At 43.2% G+C, this 25,811-nt stretch overlaps 1 protein-coding gene across 1 annotated transcript; it reads right to left on the bottom strand.

Moving 5' to 3' along the window:
- Window positions 1-25,811, bottom strand: LOC105068911 (quinone oxidoreductase-like protein 2). The gene is made up of 10 exons (XM_074349836.1): window positions 25,671-25,811; window positions 25,480-25,588; window positions 23,317-23,413; window positions 21,670-21,728; window positions 21,066-21,131; window positions 20,188-20,297; window positions 19,230-19,311; window positions 14,856-15,037; window positions 12,121-12,349; window positions 1-1,325 (listed from the first exon to the last, which is right to left on the bottom strand). The coding sequence occupies exons 1-10, from the start codon at window positions 25,724-25,726 to the stop codon at window positions 1,257-1,259; spliced, it is 1,059 nt and encodes a 352-aa protein (XP_074205937.1). The 5' UTR covers window positions 25,727-25,811; the 3' UTR covers window positions 1-1,256.

A 25,811-nucleotide genomic window follows, 5' to 3' on the forward strand; every position in this document is an offset into this window, starting at 1 on the left:
TTTTACTTTCTATGAATTTTATTCCAGGTACTTCACATAAGTGGGATTATACAATATTTGACCTTTTGTGACTGGCTTATTTCACTTAGCATAGTGTCCTCAAGGTTCATCCATGTTGTAGAATGTGTCAGAATTTCCTCCCTCTGTAAGGCTGAGTAATATTCCATTATATGTATATACCATGTTTTGTTTATCCACTCATCTGTGATGAACATGTGGGCTGTTTCCAGAGTAACTAATTCTCAATTTAATCTCACAAATTAAGACCTGCAGATCACTCATATTCAATTCAGTTCAAGGGTAACTCACTGTGCAAGGAAATAAAGGCTTGGAGACCTTAAGTAACCACCTCTCAAGTGCTGAGACTGGGATTCAAATCCACATCTTGGATTCAGAATCCTATGTTCATTCCACTAGGCATGCTGCTCCCGCTGGTGCAAGGCAGAATGTGACACATCCTAGGAGAGAAGCTTCAGGAAGGTAGAAGGGAAACAAAAGAGATGAGCACCCACCTGAGGGGAGAAGCTCATGCAGAGGTAGGTCTTGGAGGTCATGAAAGCTTGTGTTAAACAGAGATAAGGGGTAAAAGAAACTGCTTAGCAGAGCAAAGTAGGGAAGGCGGGCAATCCAAGTGTACACGGAGGGGCTGGTGGAGCTGTCCAACATACAGGTGGAAACACAGAGGGACGAAATCCTGGTCATAATGAAATCTAGCTGGAGGAGTCTGAGCTCCACCCTGCAGACGATGGTGAGCCACTGCTGGGTTCTGAGACATACACAGTCATAGCTGTGCTTTGGGAAGGTCGCCATGGCAATAATGTAGAACAAAGATGGAGGGGCGAGGGTAGTTTGAAGGTAGGAGAGTCAGTTAGAAGGTGACTGGAATTAGCAGATGTGACATAATTAGTCAGAATGGAAAAGAGGATATGGAAGTGAGAGACCTCTTAGAGGTGAGGATGACAGAACCTGGCCATTGATACATTATGAATAGGGAGACCAGACATCCTAGTTTGTCTGGGACATCTGTCTTCCTAGCATCCTTTCACTCTCAAATGGGTCCAAATTTGGACAATAAAGTATATGATCACACTAACTAGGAATAAGAAAACAGACTCAAAGGTGACTCTAAAAGATTTTGAAACTGTGTTAATGAGGAAGGTGGTAAAACCTTTAAAAACACAGAAGGGAAATCAGGGTTTTTGGAAACATTACGAGTTTGGATTTAGACACACTGAGTTTGCTGCTGAAGTGAGGAGTTATTTAAGGGACAGAAGCACCTTGCCTGTGGATTTGCGCTGTGTGACATGAAGGAAGGCATCATTGACCTAAAAAAATAAATCCAGAAAAAAATGTGGTCAGATTTGCATATATGCACATTTCAACAAACATCTGTTGCTGGCTCAGTTCTTAAAAGAGCTAAAGTATTAAGATATGTCTCCAACAAAGTGTATACAGCTAACTGTGCAATATTAACTCAATAACTGATCACCACAAACTCAAAGGAAAACAATAAGAATAACCTAACCTCAGTTCTAAACTACCATTTTAATGTTGTCAGGCAAATGAGAGCAGGTGAAAAGTCCTCAGGCCTGTCCATACTCTGCTGTAATATTTCTGTGTGTTCTAGCTTTTAAAAGAATAGAGCTACTGCCAGAAGAATCAATCATTGAATTTTTTTATCATTTTTATCTTTTTATTAAAATGGTCCTATTTTCAGTATAACTGAAACTGCAGTCTCTCTCAAATCCATTTTTAGAAGTACAAGGTTATAAAACATAAATTAAAAAGCAGTCACAGTAATCAAGACAGTGTGATATTGGTGTATGAATAAAAAAAAAAAGGTCCATGGAACAGATTAGAAGAGCCCAAAAATAGACCCACACAAATATAGTCAACTGATCTTTGACAAAGGGGCAAAGACTATTCAATGGGAAAAGGGCAGCCCTTTCCAAAAAATGGTGCTAGAACAACTGAACATCCACATGTGAGAAAAACAAAAAAAGAATCTAGACACCACCCTTATATGTTTCACAAAATTAACTCAAAATGGATCTTACACATAAATGTAAAAGGCAAAATTATAAAACTTCCAGAAGAAAATAAGAAGAAAAGTAAGGTACCTTGGGTTTGGCAATGAGTTTTTTAGATACAACACCAAAGCACAATACATGAAAGAAAAAATTGGTTAACTGGACATCATTAAAATTAAAATCTGCTCTGCAAAAGACACTTAAAAGAATGAAAAGATAAGCCACAGCCTGGGAGAAAAATATTTGCACAATGCTTCTCTGATAAAGAACTCGTGTCTAAGATATACAAAGAATTCTTAAAACTCAAAAATAGGAAAACAAACAACCCCATTTAAGAATGTGCAAAAGCTCTGAGCAGAAATTTTACTAAAGAAGATACACAGATGGCAAATAAGCATATGAAAAGATGCTCAATATCATATATTGTTAGAGAACTGCAAATTAAAACAACAGTGAGATACAACTACACACCTACTGGAGTGGCTAAAATCCAAAAAGGAACACCACCAAATGCTGATGAGGCTGTGGAGCAATGGGAACTCTCATTCACTGCTGGTGGGAACACAAAATGATACAACTACTTTGGAAGACAGTTTGGCAGTTTCCTATAAAACTAAACATAATCCTACCATATGATCCAGCAATCGCGTTCCTAAGTATTTACTCAAATGAGCTGAAAACTTACATCTACACAAAAACCTACACAAGAACGTTTACAGAAGCTTTGTTCATATTTGCAAAAACTTGCGCACAACCACCAAGATGTCCTTCTGTAGGTGGATGGGTAAACAAGCTGTAGTACATCCAGACAATGGAACATTATTCAGTGATAAAAAAAAAAAAAAAGAGCTATCAAGCCATGAAAAGACATGGAGGAAATTTATAAGATACAAGATCAGCTTACAAAAATTACTGCTATTTCTCTATATCAGAAATAATCAACTAGGAAATAGAACAGAAATAAAATATTGTTCTCAAAGGCAACAAAAACAATAAAGTAGTTGTAATGAACATAAGTCAGAATAATCCAGGAGACTTTAAGGGAAAAAAACTTTAAACTCTATTCAAAACCATGAACAATCTGAATAAGTAGCAATATATCCCTGTTCACAAGTAAGACAATTAAAATTGTAAAAAATATCAATATTACCCCAAATTCACCACTAAAGTCAACACAATTCCATTCAAAACTGCAGCCAGATTCTTTGAGGAGCTAAATAAATGTATTCCAAAATTTATCTAAAAGGATAAAGATTCACAACTAGCTTAGTCACACTTGAAAAAGAAGAACGCAGGTGGAAGAGTTACTCTTCTAGATATTAAAACATACTTCAAAGCTATAAACATAAAACAGTGTGGTATTATTACAGGAACAGATACGTGAACCAAGGGAACAGAACAGAGAGCAGAGAGCAGACACTTACATGTATATCTGGGAATTTGAAATAAGACAAAGGTGGCACCAAAAATCAGTAGAGGAACAATGAACTGTTAGGTCTGAGAAAACAAGCTCAGTACAAAGAGAAGAACTGAAACTGGTTACTAAATTTATACCCAATACAAAGGTGACTTCAGATAGATTTAAATCCTTAAGTGTGAAATAAAAGAACACAGTTAATAGAGAAAATCACTGTGATTCAGGGATGACAAAGGATTTGTTAAACAAGTCCCAAATAACACAAACCATAGACAAAACATTGATGTTTGACTGTATTAAATCTAGAAAAAAGTGACAGACACATGACAAATTTGGAAGGACAGACTTGTAAAGCCTCAAACGAACATCTGGAACCTTGCTACTCACAGGGTGGTTCAGGACCACAGGCTTCTGCATCATCTGGGAGCTTATTACAAATGCACGGTCTTGAGCCCCATCCCACCCTTATTAAATCATAATCTGCATCCTAACATGGTTCACGTGCAGATTAAAATTTGAGAACCACAGGTTATACAAGGAGCTTTTGCAAATTAGTAGAAAGAGACAGAAAGTCTCACAGAAAACTGCCTGAAGGGCTTAAATTGCAGTGCAATGAGCTGGAAACCTGAATGGCTAGCAAATATATAAAGAGATGCTTAAATTAATGAGAAACCGAGGAAATACAAATTAAAATAACAATAAAATGCCACTTTATGCCTATCAACTTGGCAAAAATCAGAAAGTTGGACAAATGCTACATTTCAACAGGGTGGCAAATAAACAAGAATTCTCATGCACTGCTGAGAAGGGCATAAACAGGGCAAGTCATTCTGGAGAGCAGCCGGCAGTCAAATGAAGGATGCATACATCCTATGACCCCCCAACCCGAGTCCTGGGAAGATACCCCCAAAGCGACATTTGCACAAGTCCCGAGGGTTATCTATGAGACTGTTCATTGTAGCACTGATTATGGCGGCAGGCAATCAAGTCAACTTTGAGGTTTATCATTAGGGAATGGATCTGTAAACCATGGTAGATGCACACCATGGACGCTATGCAGCGGTGGGAAGTAATGAACTGGATACAGGACCAGCAATGCAGGTGGATCTTAGAAAAGCAGCACTGTGTGCAAAACGTAAAAAACAGAACACGATCTACAGCACATTTATGTCACTTGAAAATAAATTAGCACACAAAATGATTCTGCGTGTCTTACAAGGAAATATAAATCCAAAGATATGTACCGAACACATGATAGAGACTGACTCAGAAAACGAGAGTAAGTAGAGACAGCCATAAACATACAGACGTAAAAGCCAGAGACGGGCCTCGTGCCAACAGCCAGGAAGATGTGCTTCGAAACGAGGATTACGATTAACCAACCCTTTCCACTTGGACTCCTTCCCCAAAAGCATAAGAAAAATAAATAAATAAAAATAAGCCAAGAAACCAATCAATTGTGGCAATCTCTCTGCAGCCTGAAATTCCTGATTTCGAGAACATCTGTCTTTCAGGCCTTTGGGCCTTACAGAGACCTTCCCAGTCTGTGCAAATTTAGATGTTCTTGGAGGAGGCAGAAGAGGGCTAAGACAGATGTTTGAAACACTCGTCTTCACCCTGTCCATCACTCAAAGTACATCTCCAGGCGACTCACAGCTGCATCACGCTCCCTGTCAGTTAGAAGCTTCTTGTTCCCAGGGATCTGTCATAGCCCACAACAGAAATACTTGGGAAAACAAGCATAATTGGAGAGACTGATATTTCTTTCCACCTGGCATCCTTGAGAAATGAGGAATCTCCTGCAAATAAATGTTAACATAAAAAGAAAGTTGTCTCTGCCAATGCTAAAGCTTATTTTTAATCATTCTGCATATAGATCTTTATAAAAATGTGGCACATATATACCTGACTTCTTTAAAAGATATTATGAGGGGCGGGGGAAGCATAATCTTTCTGTCCCATGATTTGGGAATCTCAGAATTTTGAGCATACGTTATTTTGCCCTCTGTTTTTCGGATGTTCTGTTAATTCTGTGTCTAGCTGCCACTTCTGTTGTGATAGCGGCTTCTAAAAATAACCCAGCTCTATCCCTTCCTACCTGGTGGTTTCTATCTGGGTAGGGAAAACAGACAACCAGTTGTGTTAGGGGCTGGATGTTTAATACGAGTGATGAGTCTCTGAGTGAGAGACTAAGAAGTGAAGTACCAGGCTTTAGACCAGAGGGTTTTGATAGGTAATTCAGATGCCTGGGGACATTGTCCCCTCCTGTATTCTACAGGCTGTGTCACGCAGAGGGAGGCTGCTCCACACGAATCGAATGCCTACACAGATACACAGGCTGTTCCCAGAATCTTGGTTCTCTGCCCTGCAGTGGGTGAAGCCAGAATTAAATTTGTCTCCAGAGATATGCAACCTGGAATTCGGGGGCTGGGTGAGGATTTTGCTTTTGTTTTAGGTTCTGTTGGAATTCTTAATTAGCTCATCAAACCGGCATAATCAGAGTTAACTATCATTCCCTAAATATATTATGCTGACTCATCCTTCTCATTAGAAACTAGCGTTTCCCCTCTCGCAGCACTGTCCTAAGACCATCCCAACTGAAAAATAAATTCCTTAAGTCTTACTTTTTATTGACTGGCATACAGAATATACCTAGTGAATGTCTGACGAATAAAATAAACTCACGAATGAATGAATATATCGGGGGCTGAGTGGGACTGTTTTTAAAAGGTAGACATGTTTAGTTAGCGATACACTGTCACAGCTGAATTATATGCATCGGCTCACTGCTCTGATAGAAGTTAATCTGAATCCTCTTTTAAAAGTCAGTCAATGCATTTCACCAGAAAAGATACAGATGGCAAACGAGCATATGAAAAGATACTCAAGATCATTCTTCATTAGGGAAATGCAAATTAAACCCACCATCAGCTACCACTACACACCTATTGGCTAAACTTGAGGAAAACAACTGACAATACTAAGCTCTGGCAGATGCAAAGCAACAATGCTCACACACTGTCAGTGGAAATGCAAAATAATACCACCACTTTGATAAGCAGCTTGGTAGTTATTAAAAGGTAACCATGTAGAAGCAAATCAGTATAAACAAAATCCTGAAATGTTCAAACACTGTACGTTGGAGCACCAGCTTCTAATCCAAAATACATCAAAAAAAGGAGAAGGAGAAGGAGGGGGAAAGAAGGAAGGAAGGAAAGAAGGAAGGAAGGAAGGAAGGAAGGAAGGAAAAGAAAAACCTATAAACCCACGTACTGTGGGCTTTGCTAGGAATGCGTTAACAGTATCCCTGTCTTCAAAATCATGGGCTGTAGAGACTGCTTCTCGTGACTGAGGCAGAGAGAGTGAGCTGCTGGCTTGGCCAGCTTGCCCTTCTTGAGGGGCATCAACATCTGTTACTTCTGAACTGACGTTCTTATCTAATGACATTCTCTAGCCACCACTGGAGACTTGGGGTGTGGGTGACGGGCTAGGGAAGAACCAGCTGCTCGGTAAATAAAGCCAACTAAATATCTGTATAAATTTAACAAAAAGGTTAAACATATACTTAGTGAATGACCCAGAAATCCCAGTCAGAAGGTAAATAAAAACATAAGTCTATACAAAACTTATACATGAATGTTTATGGAAGATTTATTCATAATCACCAAAAAGACTAACTAATCAAATATCTATTAACAAGTGAAGGAAAAAACCAAGTTGTGGTAAGTCCATTCAATGATATTATTCAGCAGTAAAAAAGAACTAACTACTGACTTATGCAAAAACATGTGAAGCATGTTGCAAAGTTGCATTATGCAAAGCTGACTCAAAAGGCTACATACTGTATGATTCCATTAATATGACGTTCTGCAAAAAACAAAACTATAGGAACAGAGAATAGATCCGTGGCTGCCAGGGGCTGTGGGGGTAGAAGGGGACTGATGACAAGGGACACAAAGGAGCGTTTTGAAGTGATGGAAATGTTCTATATCTTGATTGTAGGGGGGGTTAGATGACTAAACATGTTTGTCAATTTACAATTTGCAGGGAATTTTACTGTATATAAATCATCCCTTAATAAACCCATCTTTTATTTTTTAACACCTCTATTGTGGTATGGTTCCTGTATAATAAACTACACATATTTCAAATGTACAATTTAATGCATTTTGATAGAAGTGTATACCAATGAAACCACTACCAATCAAGATTGCTAACATTTCCATCACTCCCCAAGAGGTACAGTTTTAGAATTCCCAACCTATCCCTTCCCATCTCCTTTACCTACCAGTAACCTTAAAAATAAATCTGACTTGTGAAAAAAAAAAAAGGTCAAGCCATGTATTACTAACCACAAAATTAAATAAATTTTCAAAATTAAGTGTCAGCCTGGGTTCCTTAGAAAATACAGCCTGATCAAAATGTATGCCCTAATGCTACATGGCAATCCCAGGGAGGTGAGGGTGAGGGGAGAGTGGGGTGATCAAGGAAGGAGGAAGAGGAACCACAAGGCATGTGTTACTGGTCCGGAACTGGCCCGAGCTGCGGGGGGACACGCAGCTGGTTGTTGTTCACACGGGTCTGCTCCAGAGAGGTTGTATGGAACCCGGGGCCCATTGAAATGGCCCATTGGGAAGAGGAAAGGCAACTGATTTATCTCTTCTCTCCATGTGCCCAGGCTTGCCCATGCAGGAGCTCCTCCCCACCTCTGGGTGGTTACCCAGACCCCACATATGGTTTCTGGGGCCACCAGACCTTCAGCAGGCCCTTGGGGTCAGACCTCTGCACCGGAGCAATGGCATCTCTTGCCCCAATGGGCAAAACAGAGGCCTCGCCTCACGTCAGCCCTATCCTGGGGGAAAGCATGAGCCTATCAACAGTGTCAGGAGATGGGCCCGAGGGCCGGGCCGGGGCTGTGTGACTGCAGGGGTGGGCAGTGGGAACCATCACTGGAGAAGTGTGACAAGAGGCCCAGGCCTGGGGCAGGTGGGGCCGGCTGATGTGGGGAGGCCCCTACACTGGGTCTACAGCAATGGACTAAAACTGATACTCCATCTAAACTGAAGGAATAGGGGTAGGGGAGAGCATAGCTTAGTGGTAGAGCACGTGCCTAGCATGCATGAGGTCCTGGGTTCAATCCCTAGTACTGCCGTTAAATAAATAAACCTAATTACCTTCCCTCAGCAAAAAAAAAAAAATAAAAAATTTTAAAGAGCAATTTAATTTTTAAGAATATTCCATAGATACACTCAGGAAACCTCAGACAATTTCTATCCATTAAATTTGTTCATGTGGTGATCTCACCCCACCTTCACATAATAAACACGTTCAGCTCCGTGAGGTTTAAGTCCTGCGTCAGGTTGGGATGTGTGTGGGCAGCTCCCTAGAGAAAACAGACTCTGGCACATCTAAATAATGTCTTCCTCTGAACAGATCTTGGGGCTAATTCACAACCCACCCGTTGTCGTGGCACGGATACCACCCTTCAGAAAACGATACCTGCTAGTTAAAATTCAAAACCTGAAGACTGCGTCTCTAATCTTGCCTCTAAAATGTCAATGTAAAAGTGTTACAGTTCAGGGACCTGCAAAAGCTCAACTCTGTATTTTATAATGACTATGTATTTTGCTTTAAACGATATACTGAGGGTTGACCATGTGCTTTTATACGTACTACCTTATTTAATCCTCATAAGCATGTAGGAGTTAGGGCATGTTACTGCTCTCATCACAGGTGAAGAAACCAAGGCACAAAGATGTGAGTCTCTTGCGCATAGCCAGTTAAGTGGCAGCGCCTGGCTCTGAACGCCAGTGGCCTCACCCATACCCATGATCATCCACTGAAGAGATGTGTGAGTACCTGCCGGGATCTGGAGGTACAGGCAGCATGTGGGCCTCTGGGAATGACGGGCATCATACAAGTCCTTACAAGTGGATGAAGAAGAAACAGAGAGTGCTACGGATGCTCACACCTGTTGCCTACTAAAAAGCCTATAATACAAATACGTGGTCATGTTAATACCAACTAGCAATGTCAAATCTATAAGCCCACATATTCAGGAGAAGATGTAAGCTGGGAAGCACTGGCATCTCTGGTGTTATGCAGATGTTAAGTACTGCAGTCATTTTCCAAACAGATTCTGATCATTTTTTTTCCAATGTGTTAACTGATTTACGTGAAAAAATATTACCTAGGCTTTAAAGTTCAGTGAAATTAATTATAATTTCCTTTAGTCATCTTCATTTTAAAAGAACAAAATATATAAATTCTGGTACTGCTTAGGAAAATCCAAGATTCCTGTTCATTTTAACAATAAGACAGCTTGTTCACATAGCTAATTTCATGATAGATGGATAAATTCTGTGCTCTAGAAAAAGGTTTCTAAAAAGCAGCTTCTGGCTTGTTTGAGGAGAGAGTATGAATGACGTAGCCATAAGGAGCCCTCATTCCGGGGTCAGAGACCAACCCGGACTGGATTCCAGGTCTGTCACTTACGACATAACATTGGGCAGATTTCTCAGCATTTACAGGTCTTGATTTCATCTGTAACCTACGATAAAAATGGCTCATACCTTAAAGAGTTGCTGTGACGATTAAGTGAGAAAATGCCTGCAAAGTGCTTAGCACAGTTCTTGACCTACTGTATGTAAGCACCTAGCGTCTGTGAGCTGCCGTCACTATTAACACTATTATCCTAAATAGCTTGCACAGTGAAAGAAGCAGGAAGGGAAGGAATAGTGAATGGATGGTGTGTGAATCAGATGCTTAAAATGTGTCAGGGAGCTTGGCCTCAGGTAACAGTTGATAACAGGAAGGTCAGCAGAGTGGGCAGAGCTAGAAAATCCTACGCGCAGAGCCCTCGCTGGAAAAGAGAAGGGCAAACAGAAGCCGACAGCAAGTTAGCAGTCAGTTAACTTGAGCTTAAGATGAGAGAGAACTTCAATGTGGGTAACTGTAACAATAATCCACCTCGGGTTTTCTTTCCTGCCTGAGCGGCACCTAGAACACCTCAGTGAGGAGAAGAAACAGCTCCAACTAGCCTGCCTTTCCACTCTGGTCCTGCCCACCTGTCCTTATCCTCTGTGGACAGGTGTATGTGAGCCTCAGGTAAAGCAAACATCAGCTTATGAGTCACATGATAAAAGTCACAAGTTGGAAAGGGACCCAGAAATTCTCTGAACTGGTGGCTTTCGAGATTGCAAGCCACAAAACCGTTCTTAAAAGGGAAGTGTGAACAAAAAGGTAAAAACACGCAGCTACTCAGGCCCCAGCGGAGATGGAGTCCCAGAACCCGGGCAGCTCAAGTCTCAACCTGCGCACCCTGCATCCTGCATGCGGCTCTGAAGCACAGTCTGAAAGCCACTGATACTGTCCTACCCTTCAATTTTAGAGACGTGGAAACTGAAGGTCAGAAAGGTGAGGGGCAAAGCCGCAACAAGACAGGGGCAAAGCTAGAAACACAATCCAACCAGTTTTCTGATCGTCAGTCAGGTTCTCTTTTTACCACTGAATATTACCTTCTTGACCAACATGCCACAAAGATGAGGAAGAAAGCAAACTGTGTTTGAGAAGAATGTGCATCAAAAAACATAAAACTGTATGTATGTTCATGTGTAACTGAAAAATTGTGCTCTACACTGGAATTTGACACAACATTGTAAAATGACTATAACGCAATAAAAAAAAAACGTTTTAAAAAAAAACATAAAACTGGAAGGCTGAGGGAGGGAGGGTATGGCTCAAGTGGTAGAGCACAGGCTTAGCAGCACAAGGTCCTGGGTTCAATCCCCAGGGCCCCCTCTAAAAATAAACAAGTCAACTAATTACCTATCCTCCCCTGAAAAAAATAAAATAAAATATTTTTTTAAAAACTGGAAGGCTGGAGAGCAACGAGGCTGGCAGTGACAGCTTGGGCTCCACTAATCTGCATATGAACAAAACATCACCTTCATCAGTGGCTGACTAGAGTTACCAAAATGGTTTTTTGAACATTAAAAGAAATTAAGCCAAAAAAAAAAACCTTCACAGTGAATGCCTAACAGATTCACATTTACAACTATATTGCATATGCATGCACACAATTACACTTTGGAGGAAGTTTAAGCCACATTAATGGGGCTGTGAGGGAATGAAAAAAGGGAGTGAAGAGCCAACAAAATTAACTACAGTGACTAATGGATGAATTACAGTCATACAATGCTGGGCATGATTTGGTGTTTCGTTCACAAAACTCCAGCTTAGATCATCCGGTTATACTTTTAAGAGTCTACATTCTACAAAGGTCAAGTTAAGTGCTTCCTTTTTGGACTTGTACGTTGTGGAGTTCAGAGTTCATATCAACACGGGTAAATTATTTTCTAAAGTACTATCATATCCCTCTGTTTAAAACACCAGTGATGTAGACAGATCCCCTCAAAACCCAGATCCTTCACAGTCTTTACAGACTCAGTTTCTCACTGGCTTGCAACACCTGAGTCCACAGCCATACAACCCAAAAGACAGGGAGAAGTCCCATGACCCTGCAGCCTGTGAAACCCCATTATTTTGCATTGTATTTTTACCCTTTAACTCCATAAACAGACGAGTTATAATATCTAGAAAGAAATTGTCCAGGAGTTTGACACAGATTATTTCCTGGCTTTATCTACATCATATCCCTTAAGAGCTTCTCACCTCCTCCAGCTTAAAAACAGCTCCGATGTGTGGCTGGATGCGCCCTTGCTGGCAGTACTGAATTGCAGAGGACAGGCCCCTGGAGAACAGGGGAAAGTTCTGGTCCCGGTATCGGCCCAAGTACAGCCCCATAGCAGAGACATTCTTCAGAAGCAGAAGATTGGCTGGCACAGAAGCAATGGTTCCTCCGGCAAAACCTACCACCACAATCCTGCCCTCCCATGCCAGGCTGCGGACAAAAAGGAGAAAGAAAAACAATTATAAAAAGTAATGATCATTCACACCCATTAGGATGGATACTATTTTTAAAAAGAAAAAAAAAACCCAGAAAATAAGTGTGGGCAAGGATTTAGAGAAATTGGAACCCTCATGGACTATTGGTTGGATTATAAAATGGTGCAACTGCTATAGAAACCAGTATGGAGGTTCCTCAAAAACTTAAAAATAGAACTACCATATGATACAGCAATGTCGCGTCTATAACCAAAAGAACTGATAGCAGGGTCTTGAAGAGATATTTGCTCACCCATGTTTACAGAAACACTACAACAGTCAAGAAACAATCTAAATGTCCATCAACTGATGGATGGAGAAACAAAAAGGAAATCCTGTCCCATAAGAAGACATGGATGAACCTTGAGAACATTATGCTAAGTGAAATAAGCCACTTACAAAAAGACAGATAATATATTATTCTACCTACATGAGGTATCTAAAGTAGTCAAATTCATAGAAACAGAGAGAACAGTAGAGGGGAGTGTATAGCTCAGTGGTAGAGTGTGTGCTTAGCATGCATGAGTTTCTGGGTTCAATCCCCAGTATCTCCGTTAAAATAAATAAGTAAATAAATAAATTTAATTACCTTCCTCCCAAAAACAAAAAAAAATTAATCAATAAAAATAAAATCTAAAAAGTAGAATGGTGGTTACCAAGGGCTAGGGAGAAGGGGGAAAAGAAGTGTTGCTGCTTAATGAGTATAGAATTTCAGATTTGCAAGATGAAAAAGTTATGGAGATCTGTTTCACAACAATGTAAATATATTTAACACTACCAACTGTACACTCTAAAATGATCAACATAGAAAATCTTTCGTTATGTATTTTTACCACAATAAAAAGTGCAGAATGGGGAAAAAAAGCAATGTACATTAATTCAAAGAGACAGAAAGAGACAGAAAGTAGAACAGAGGTTACCAGGGGGTGGAGGGGACAGTTTAATGCATACAGAGTTTTTGTTGGGAATGGTTACACAACATTGCGAGCATGTTTAATTGTACACTGAAAAATGGTTAAAATTTTAAATATTAGGTTACATATATTTCACCGTATTTTTTAACAAAAAAAGCAACATGCATTAAACCTCCAGGTGTGAATTCCTCTTGATGGTACAAACTGGCTGGGGTGAACCATTCTGCACCAGTTTGGACTCCTCAATAGGAAAATAAAACTAAGCTATAAAGAAGACAGTAGGGGCCAGAAGAACTAGACCATTTTGTAAGGGGACCCATTTTAGAATTAAGGCTTTCTATTTAACTACTCAACTACTTTGCGAAAAGGAATCGGGTATAAGCAGATGTCATTCCATATGCTGAACTTCAAGACAACTCAGTTTGAAGGTTTTGAACTTAGGAAGCAGGAATAATTAGTCAGGCGCTTTAATGAAGCATCATTTGCTTTGCATAAAGACTTACCTTAGGGCTCATACTTTTCGAGAGAATTTTGAATAATCTACAAAAATTCACACAAGTATCCTGCGCCCCATTACAAGAAGTACCATACAGCACACGCGAAGCGATGAATTATAAAAGCAAATTTTGTTAGCATCTTTTATGTACGTGTATGTTTATTTTGTGTTTGCTTCTGCCTTTTCTTCAGAGGGGAAATGAAAGGCTGCTGCCCAAACACTGTCATCCAGGCAAGACAAGGGTGTGCACTCGCAGCTCTCTGTCCCAGCTCTGCATTTACGCAATGCACTTCTTCCTTTGCATCCTCTCTAAGCACGGTGGCAGGCACAGTGCGGTGATGTTCAGGGGCTACAGAACCGACTGGATCCCTTCTGTGGGCAAGTTGCTCTCTCTGCTTCTGTTTCTCCTAATTTAAACTGAGATAAACCACAAAACTGGGCTTCCCAGGATGACACAAGAAATGAAGCTAATATTATCAGAGCACTCCAGAGTCCCTGTTTGAAAACAGAATGAGAATTGGTGTGGATACAACAGTCGTGTTAAGTCTCAAGTCACTTTTTTTTAATTAAACAAATCAAGGAGACACTTACACTGGTGGCTACTTCAGAAACCAGTAAGATCAGAAGAGTCTGTACCTTGGTGCACAGTGAACAGGGGGACTGCCACGCCCGTAATTCTAACATGTGGACAACGATCTCAAGAATTACCCACATCCTATATATTAAGTAGTTAGTGGGTGCCGGCATGGCTGAATTTAACGCATGTATAATTTCTAAAGCATTTGGTATTGCCAACTAGAGAGTCTGCAGTCACTTTCTGGATATTTTCCAGTTGGATATTTTGTGTTCGCTATATTTAAGCATTTCCTGATTTCCCCTCTGCTTCTATTCCTTTTCACCCACCCACTCAGCTGTTCTCGATGATGCCGGTGCCTACAGGAAAAGTGAGCAGCAAAGATGAAAGAGAAGCGAGGCCAGAAGGAAGACAGAGGTCTGGAGAGGTTTCAGCAGAGCCCCAAGTCTAGCCCACTGGGAAAGACCCCTGTGCGTACCTGCGGAGAGCTTCCAGGAAGAGATCTCCTCCCACAGTGTCGATGACCACGTCCACCCCGCCACTGCCCACCAGCTTCCTCACCGCCTCCTTCAGGCTGCCCTGACTGTAGTTCACGCTGGAGTGGGCACCCCGCTGCATCGCCAGCTGGCACTTCTCATCACTGCCCGCAGCAGCTATTACCTGCGCAAAGAACACAATGCTTCTGATGGTCCAGAATAGGTACCAAGAGGGGCTTACCCCACCCACCCAGCCTCCAATCAAAAGGCACTAATCAAGGAAGCCAATTCCCTGTCCCAGTATCAGCCTCAACCCAACACATCAGGTCCGTCACACAGCACCATCACACTGGCCCCTCCGTGCCCCACTGGCAATGGGACTGACATCTCCAGGAATCCTGGAACTCCAACGGGTCTACGTAGGAGATGGTTCAGGAGACACAAAGTCCTCTCCAAATGCAAATTAAAACCCCTATTTATTGAGTACATACTATGAGTCAAGTGGTAAGGACACAAGCTAAATAGCAAGCTTAGAGTCAAGAAAGCAAGACCCAGCGGTATAGCAGGGGGAGCTCAGAGGGGTCCAGGAGCATGAGAGGTATCCACCTGCGATCTATTAGATCAGGAAAGGCTTCTCAGAGGGCAAAACATGACTCAGTGGAAAGACCTTGAAGTCGGACAGACCTGAATTCAAATCCTGGCTCTGCTATTAACTGCTGTGGTACCCAAGGCAAATTACTCAGTAAGAACCAACACTTGGCACTTACTATGTGCCAGACACTATTCTAAATGCTTTACATACATTAATAACTCACTTAATCTTTTTTTTTTTTTTTTGGCTTATAAATATCAAACATTTATTTCTCACAGTTCTGGAAAGTTCCAGATCAAGGCACTGGCAGATTTGGTGTCCTGCTTCTTCGAAGGCTAAGCCCTCACATGCCAGAAGGTGAAAATAGTTCCCTGGGGGTCTCTTTTATAAGGGCAATAATTGCATTAATGAGGGCTTTGCCCTCGTGAACTAATCACCGCCCAAAGGCCTCCACCTCCAGATACCATCACCCTGGGGGTTAGGATTTAACAAATTTGAGGAGGACACAAACATTCAGTCTATAGCGTGGTGTAACTTTAAGGACCCAGGGATTTGTCCTTTCCCTTACCCATATCTTCTTGTTCTTTTTTTTTTTAAATCAAAGTATAGTTACTGTACAACATTATATAAGTTACAGGTGCACAATATAGTGATTCATGGCTTTTAAGGGTTATACTCCATTTGTAGTTATTATAAAGTATTAGCTGTATTCCCTATGTTGTAATAACTCAATCTTAATAACCCAATAATATACGCACTATTATTATCTCCAATTTCGAGATGAAGAAACTGGGGCAAAAGAAATCAAGTATCTTGCCCAAGATCACACAGCTAATAGGAGGTAGAACTGGGATCCAAACCCAGGTAATCTGTCTCTAGAATTCTTGCTTTGAACCTCTATACTTCCAGCCAACTTCTCTTAAGCTTCAGTTACCTCATCCTTAAAAGAAGATGTATTTTTTAAATTAAATGGAATATTGTATATAAAGCACTGGGAAAACAAAGTGTTACACACACTGTTAAACATATGTAACCCTTTATTCTATTTAAACCACAGCACATCATGGGATGGTATACTTACTCCCCTCCTGTAGAGGGATACAGATCCAGAGAGGTTAAGTACTTAACCCAGGAGCATACAGGTAGGAGGTGGAAGAAAAGTTTCAAATCCAGTGCTGCCTGATTCCAAAGCCCATGTTTTTCCACTCCATCACCCTGGGACAGAGCCATGTCTGAGGCCTGCCAAAGATGGCAGAGATGGCTGTGGGCCACACTGTGAAGTGGCCTGAGGGCTGCAAGTCTCCAGAAAAGCTTCAAACACTCAACAATTTGCCTGGAGATGCCCACCAGCCCAAGCACTTTGGCCCCAAGGTGACGTTCAGAACTTGCAGTCAAAAACCCAAGAACATCCGTGTCCCCAAAAGAATCTAAGCTCACTCATAACTATTTGCAACTACCATCAAACACTCCCCAGGGCAGCCCCCACACAGCTGCATTTCGCTGAGGGCTGTCAGCACACAGTGCCTCCGAGGACACGCCAGACTAGGTCAGGTACCAGCCTCCAACCCAGGCTTCCCTGGGTCCCGGTCAGGCCTGCTGTGAACCATTTTCTCTCTTGACGCCTCACTTTCTTTGTCTGTGAAACAGGGGTAATAAACACTTCCATTACCCATCTCCCGGGTAATGTGAGGGCCAAGGGTGAGGTGATTGCTGCAGAGGCACTCTACAAGCAGGATGAGATGCTGTGAATGGGACGTGTTCTCAAAATGACCTGTTCCAAGTAGGTGGCGTGATGACATTATTATTTTTTTTCCCTGTTTGCTTTTACTTAAAACCATTACTGCTGCTAAAGAAAATACAGCTTGGATTAATTTTATTATCTGAATTGAAGTGAATTTTTCTCTCTGCCTAACTTCCCATGGCTATTTAAAACAAATGGTACGATTTTACCTTCCCAGAAATGTTAAATAGTCAATGGTTCTACACAATGAGACTAATTTTGGTCTCCCCTGCTAAGAGAGGTGCTAAAAGCCCTTACTTTTGAGTTGAAATACATTAATATTTCACAAGGAGCCTCTTGCTTTCAGAACTCACAGGCCCTTCCCCAAAGAAAGTCAATGTGAGGAAGGAGCGATGCCACCTGAGGCAATTCCAGATCAGCCCAACTCTCACCAAACCTGCGCAGTGTCTCTGCGCCTCTGGATATCCCAACTGGGACTCCACAGGAGCCTCACACTCACCACGTCCAAAGCTGAACTCACCGTCTCCTCCTGGGTTCCCAGTCCCAACAAATGGCCAGTCCCCCAGTGAGCCTGGTCGGTGCCTTCCCCTCAATGTCTAATAATAACAGGGACCATTTTTAAAGGATCCTCCAGCACACGCCACACCCTCCAGCAAGCACCGGATTCCCACAACCGCCCTATGAGAAGAGCATTGTTGTACAAACGAGGAAACTGAAACTATTAAGCTAGAGACAGAGCTGGAATCTGAACGTAGGTAAGGCTAACTCCAACGTCCTTGTTCCTTCAGCTTCTCTTAGGATGCTATCCGGTCACCAAATTCTCTATTTTCTTCTACTTTGTCTCTCTCCACTCATCGCCTGCAGGGCCTGGGCTTAAGTGTCATCACCTCTGGCTTGGGTTGCTCCAAGAGTCTGCCCTACTGCGTCCAGATTGCCCTGGACCTTGCCCCATCCCTCATGCCCACTGCCACCAGCGGGAACTCTGCAAAACGCAAAGATGATCATGTCACTTCTCTACTTAAAACCCTCAGTAGCTCCTGATAGCTTCTGAGAAATGTTCAAATTCTGCAGTCCCTCATGATCTTGTCTCTGCCCACCGCTCTGGAGTCACCCTCTACCACTCCCACCCCTCAACCCCGTGCCGTTGCTCCAGAGATGCTATTTGTAATTCCCTGAATGCATCAGGTTGGTACCCAGGTCTCTGTCTTCTAATATGTCCACCCATCACTGAATCACCCTTCCTGTCCCTTCTTCCTCTATACAGCTGTGACCAGTCCTGCAAAGTCAGCTTAAATGTCTACCTTCTCTAAGAAATCCTCCTTCTCTGATGCCCACAGGCTAAGAGAGATGCCCCTATAAAGGGCTGGATTCTTCTTTTATGTATTCATTCACTCATTCAGGAAATACTTATTGAGTGCTTACTATGGTCGAGGTACCATGCTAGGTGCTAGGACTATAATAATGAACCGACCAGACACTATTCCTGCCTTCATGGGGGTTAAAGTCCAGGGTGAAGCACACAAGTAAAGGACTAACTACACACTATGAAAGAGAAGTACAGGATGCTCTGAGACCACATACAAACAGTCGGGGGCAGAGGGAACATCTCCTGAAGGACAAAGAATATTTCCCTGAAAAGGCAAACATCTGACTTTGAATTTGAACTGCAGGGAAGAGAGCTGAGAGGGGAGGGAGAGGGAATAGGGTCTGCAGAAGCTGAGAAGTGAGTGGAACCTCACTAAGTTCCTGGGAACCAGAAGGACCAGTGGTTTACTCCTAAGCCCCCTCGCTGGGCTGCAAGCAGAGAGATGGCAAGCCCCTGGCCCAGGTTCCTTTATATCCCCAGTGCCTTGCACGTGATTTTTAACAAATAAATGAATATATACGCTGTGATTTTTAATAAATACTGTGATTTTTTTTCGTGCAAAAGCATCTTTCTATTTTTTTAACACCTTTATTGCAGTTTGGCTCCTGTACATTAAATGACACATATGTCAGATTGGACTGTGATATTTTTAAATGGAGAATCGAACACGCAAATACCTTGGCCTGAAGAATGTTTGTTGCCACGTCTATCACGGCAAGGCCTGTGGCTCCAGCTGCTGCCGTCACTAAGACGGTTTCTCTGTGCCCAAGAAAGAGGAGTGTTACCCAAGAAACCAAAAATCATCCAGCAATGTGATTCCACGAACAATTTTAAAGCAAAAAGAGAACTCTCAGGCCACTGCATTCAACCCCTCGTGTACATGGACACGTATACATCCACCCTCCGGCCTCCTGGGCTGGATTATGTATGTGGTGGCTAAATCAGTGCTGGTTTGGTCCAGTCTTGAAGTCTTCCCAGGTAAAAGATCCCTTGATCCCTCTGCGTAACCTCTTACTCATGCCAGTGGCAGCCTTCTTTGGGGCTACCCCTCCAATTTTTACTTTGCGAGTTCTGTCTAAAAATTGTTTTCACTAAACACAGGCAAATTTTAGAAGGTGATGATCATGTAGCAGCCACAGCTCAACTACACCCATCGCTCTGGAGCAATCCCGAGGCTCTATGAGAAGAGCAAGAAGCTGTACGCTACGCTCCAGGGAAAAGCGGGAAATTCAGCACCTGAGTTTGAAATACCACAGGTAGGCACACCCGACCAAACCTCACAGGAGCAAACACCACAGGCCTCCATCAAAGCCGGACTGAAGTGAGTTTACATAAACCGACCCTCTAAGAGTTAGGGCTTTCTAGGAGGTGATCTCCAGAGGGGCCTGATTTGAGAGAGAGATTTCTTCAAATTCATATTGGCCAATTCACAGTCTACCATCCCTCTCAGACAAAAGGATATCCCCTCTGTCACCAGACTCCAGTCTTGGGTCACTATCTTCCTTTGGCCTTTCCTCAGACAGCCTGAACACAAGGTGAAGGTCAGGGGAGGGGAGTCGAGGGGCAAGGACTGGTGGGCATTTCTGGTATCAGAGAAGGTACCAGCCAGCCCTCTGTTGTCTGCACAGTCCTCACCCAGGCTGGGTCCGGGCCCGATGCTCCAAGGCCAGGATAGCAGTGCTGTAAGATACAGGCAGGGCCGCCGCTTCTCGGAGGGGGACACCTTCTGGAATCTGCCACAGTGCCTATAAAAGACATAACAGTGACTTAGGCATTAAGCACCTGTACCTGTTCATTAAGGCTGCTCAGTACCTATGATGATTTGATTTGCAAAGGGCAACACATGTCAGGAACCAAGCCCAGTGGAAGTCAAGGCCAAGCAAGCTGTGGCCAAGTTCAAGACCTGGGGGCAACCATCTTCAAAAATCCTAAGGCTGGTATCTGGATTAGGAAGGAACCAACTTATGGAGGATGTAACACAGGCCACTGTACTACAATGAGTGAACTGAATGGGACAAAAATTTTACCTCAGATAAAGCTGTTGGGGGAAAGAGTATACTGTTCACCACCAGGGGGCACTACTCACACCTCGCACAACCACATGCCCCCACCGCCCTGGCTGGCTCCTTTTCCAGGGCTCCCTCTTTCACAAGCTTGGTGTGGGGGAGAAACCCATTACACCCAGCTCAAAGCTCCCAAACCAGTTTTTCTACCAAAACTACCAAACTGTGGTCCAGTGGGACAGCCAGCCAGTTGCTCTGGGATTCGGAAAACAAAATGCCTTGCTTCATGAAACCACTCTACACAAACAAAGCTTTGTGCAAGGGCTGTCTGACGGACAGAAAAAAAGGGATTGAGCATTTGAAAGAAAGAAGTGCTTGGCTGAGAAACAAGATATAACCAAAAGAATACAAAGAGAGGGAAAGAAGAAGGAATGAGGGACAGATGGAAATTAAAGAAAAGAAAGAAGAAAAAAAAATCTCCAAGCATTAATATTAAAGAGATAGGGCTACCTTGTGGTCAACGACGCATTCTTCAGCCATACCATTAAAGCCACTCATGCCAATAACTCGATCTCCCTGAAGGGAAAACACCAGCAATGTTCAAATGAATGGCCTTGCCACTTACCCTTCCCAAATTAATCCAAAAAAGAAAGAAAATCCTCCTTTCTGACCTAGTAAGACACAGGTTTCCCTTAATTATCTATTCCGTGTTAATGTTTAATTTCAGTCATTTTCTCAATACCCCCACCAGGCTGCCAAGCCAATTTGAGCACATTTTGGACCAGGATAGGATGGGGTAAGGAAAAGGCTGATAAGAATTAGAATATTGATGTTAATTTCTTTCACAAGAAGCTGAAACTTGAGAATTCTCTATCTTCTCAGTCACTAAAAACCCAGGTGCTGCCTTTTATTAGTAATAAAACGTTTGACGAAGCCAGGAACTTCCACGGGCTACTTTCCCCCGATTCAGAATTAGTTTCTGCCCGCTCCACCTTGATTTCCCTTTGATTCTGCTGGCAAAGGCCAGGAGAAGCAAGAACTCGGGCTACAAATGAGGTTAGCACATTTCTCATAGCTGGCCATACATCAATTCCCTAGATTTCAACTAATTTACCTCTTTCACCGCGCTGACATCCGTGCCTGTCTCCAATACCGTCCCAGCAAACTCCATTCCTACAACGAATTGTTTAAAAACTAGGTTATCTGTAAAGCCCAGCACCAGGGAGATGAGAAGACCCTGATCAACAGACCATCCTATGAGTTTTCTGGAGCTGAGAGGGTCTGTGTTCCTCCCACCCAGGGGAGGGATGGAAGAGTGTTGTCCCCCAAGGCACAGGAAAGTGATCTAAGACTTCACAGTCACAATCTGTAAAGCTATGGCAGGCTCATTCTTACTGTGACGCAAATGAAAATTCCAAGAGCTGGCAAAAGCATAGAGAATCACAGATATACAAGTGCTTTTGACCTTGACCACTGGGGCCTTGGGCTCCTACCACACCTCAATGACAGCATTCATTGTGTTGTATTTATTTGTTTCCATGTCTCCTCTTCTGAGGCCCTCAAGGACATGAACTACATTTATTCACATGGCACTTGGCTCAGTTGGATGAACTGGTACTGTTTGCCCTTTCCTCTTCCACTTCCAAAATTTCTTAATTTAATGATCATATATTTCCCACTTGAGATGCCGGAAGAGTAAGTCCGTTGAGTATGACACCACCTTCCCCCCCATCCAGCATTACAGCAAATACAAACTGAGGGAAATGGCTCCCAGTGCTGAGACATAACCAAATACCCTAAGGCCAAAACACAGCAACTGTTCTGCAACCACTGTGCCCTAAACAGTGTATATCTGTATAAAATATACACGTACTATATACATGTTAAACTATACTTCTCTTTTAATAAATGTCAACAACAAAAATCAGTCATTGGTCCACAGATTCAGGAACTAAATGTAATCAGATTGGGAATAATGCAAATCAGATAAGAAATGTATAAACTCTTTCTTCTTTCTGATCCTTTCGTATCAGGTTTCTTGGGGCATGTATTCATGAGACTGAGAGTTTTAGCTGCAGCAAGATGTTTATGATCCTTCAGTGAAAAAACAAAATTGAGGCACTGTCAACAAATGAAAGGGAATGACCTGGGCCAGTGATGATTCTGATCAGAATTCTGGTGAACATAATGATATACAAAATTTTATCTGTTCATTTGTTCATTTTTAAAGTATTTATTGAGGGATGGGTGAAATAGGTGAAGGGGATTAAGAGGTACAAAACTCCAGTCATAAAATAAATAAGCCACAGGGATGTAATACACAGCATAAGGAATATGGTCAATAATATTGTGATAATTTCGTATGGGAACACATGGTTACTGGCCTTATTGTGGTGCTCATCTCATAATGGATGCAAATGTCAAATCACTATGTAGTACACCTGAAACTAACATAACACTGTTCATCAACTACATTTCAATCAATCAATCAAGTACTTATTAAACATCTACTATGAGCCAGATACAATAGTGCTAACGGGGGGCAGGTAGGGGAATAAGGCTGAGCAAGGCAGTCACAGAACCTTCGCTCTCAGCACTTGCAACTTAGTGATTCTAATTAGCAGTGAGGTTGACGTAGCTGAGACACCACAGGCAGCGGGCAAACACCACTATCACAGCGCCTGAGATGAAGCACATGGTTCTGAAAACTCTCTAGACCCTCTTTTCCTGAAGCAGTCCCTCGGCCGCCCTTCATACTCACCAGGTGTGAAGGGAAGTTGGGGCCTTTCCTGATATTGACCATGACAGACCAAAATATCCGCAAAGTTAACTCCACAGAAATGGACATCAACTCTGACCTGCAAAGGAAACAGAGCAACAAGGCAGAGCAGTACACATTTGTGGAGACAAAGTTCATTCAATTATATCAAAATATTTGCTGAACGCCTACTATATACCAGGTACTGAACTAACTACCAGTGCACAGTCTTGAAGCAAAATGGACAAGGTTCCTGCTCTCATGAAGCTAAGAATATAGTAGAGAAGACAGGCATTAACCAAATTAATTATGAAGATTTATGTGCTAAACTACAATTCCTACACAAAATGTTAAAGATACAAATGTACAGTGCTATATAAGCACATAATGGGGTGGGGGGGATTTGACCCTTTGGGGAAGTCAGGAGAAATTCCTGAGAAAGTAACACTTGAACTAAGAACAGCTAAGAGTTAATTATTCAAAATTGGGGGTAGTGGGGAGGAAAGCCTGGCACAGACAAAAGCAATGGCAATGTGCAAAGGCCCCGTGGTGGGGACAAAAGAAAAACCAGTGTGCTTTGAGGACAAGGAGGAGAAAAAGATGGGTTAGAGAGAGCAAGACCCACACCATCGAAGGTTTTGTAAGCTTTATTATGGATCTTAGTGTTCATAGCAGGAATACTGGAAGCCATTAAGAGATTTTAAGCAGAGGGTAACATGATCAACTGTTTGGAGAATCAGGAATCCTACAAGCTAGTCCTAGAGTCCCCAGTTTCTGGGTTTCATAACAAAACTAGATCGGAGGCAGGCCTGCAGGAGTTTCTCTAAGTTTTATTAGGCAGTAGTTCTCAAAGTGTGGTCCCCAGAACACCAGCTTCAGTGTCACCTGGCAACTTGTTAGAAGTTCAAATTCTCAACCCCCAACCTACTGAATCAGAAACTCTGGGGATGCAGCTTGTTTGAACAAGCCCTAGGTGACTGTGATGCAGCCTGACGTCAGAGAACTCCTGTCAAAGACCAACACAACTCAACAGGGCTTGGAATCACAGGAGGATATGAAGGCTGAGACAGAATTGGTGAGAGCTGTTTGTTTGTTTGTTTGCATTTCCAATTTAGTACAGAGGTGGCCATATTGGTGAGAAGACATTTTATGGGCAAAACACATTCATTCAACAATGTTTTAAGCATCCGCCACAGGCCAGGCACCATTCCAGACTATGGGGATTTTACGGTGGGTCAACGCACGTAGGCCCAGCTCTCATGAGCTAATTCTTGACAAAGCAGCGTCCGGACAAATAACAGAACAAACGATCCCAGCCCTCAAGCCTACGCACATGGTGTGCATGACACAGCTGTTGATGTGTGCAGCCCATATAAATTCTCAAGCCACTCCACCGTGATTTAGGGTGAACGTCTTTCAGCATGTGAATCTCAGGAAGTAGATGCTCACCCAAATAATCCATTGAGCCACAGGGTCTGTGTTGGTGACACTTCAGGGCTGCAGCCACATTCCTCCCCCTTACCAGTGGTCCGCAACCCTGAGCCTCACTGCCTGCTTCACTTTGTCAGAGGTTCTCATTATCCACGCCAGATGACAGTGTTACTGGGGGATCAACAGGCAAACCCAAAGTGACTCCCACATTTCCCACCACTCCAACTGTGGGGAAATGCCCACAACCCTAAACTAGCCCCACCCACCCCAAATCACTGCAGTACACCAGAGGAGGGCACGTTATCATGGAAATTAAGGGCGTTCGAGGGCTGGCTGGGGGGAGGAGGTGGGGGTGGATAATTAGATGTTCACACTGAAAAGCGGAAGCAAAGGATGGGGTCCATTTATCTGTGTTAAATCAATAACGTGCAGGTGGTTATGCAAAGCAGTGTGCAAATCAAACTGTCAGTTTCTAAGGCAACAGCTCTAAGGTCTTCAGAAAAATGCCTACATGTGTTTTGAGGAACAATCTTCGTTTAGAACTCTGGTCTTTTTGTGACCCAGGAAACGTCCCTTCTAGAAGCCCAGCCAGAAGTTGGGCTCCAGTCTCGCGGGCGCCCCCTAGCCGAGCACTTGGGAACTCGACCCGGGACGGAGCCGGCGGGTTGTGGCTGGTGGCCGCGGGGACAGTGAAAGGGACGTCCAGGGGTCCCGGGGCCAGGCCAGTCACCCTACCTCGTGCGGCCGGACAGGGCGGGGGTCGACCTCCTCAATGGCCAGGGGCTGCTTCAACTCGGCGCACAGCGCGGCGCGGTAGTGCCGGCCGCAGCCCTGCCCAGCCCTCCTGCAACGCGGAACAAGGGCCGGGTTACTGGGGGCGAACCGGGGGTCGCCTCTGGGGGCCCGGGGGTGAGTCAGGGTCGCACCTGCAGAGCCACGCCCGAAACCAGCACCGTCCCCACACCGCCGCCGCCGCCGCCATAGCCCCACTCAAGGGTCGCCAGAGGGGGCACTCCGAGCACTGCAGGAAGAGCCGGCCGCCGCCCCGCCCCGGCCCGCCCCGGCCC

The sequence above is a fragment of the Camelus bactrianus genome, chromosome 21, assembly GCF_048773025.1.
Source record: "Camelus bactrianus isolate YW-2024 breed Bactrian camel chromosome 21, ASM4877302v1, whole genome shotgun sequence".
Lineage (NCBI taxonomy): Eukaryota > Metazoa > Chordata > Mammalia > Artiodactyla > Camelidae > Camelus > Camelus bactrianus.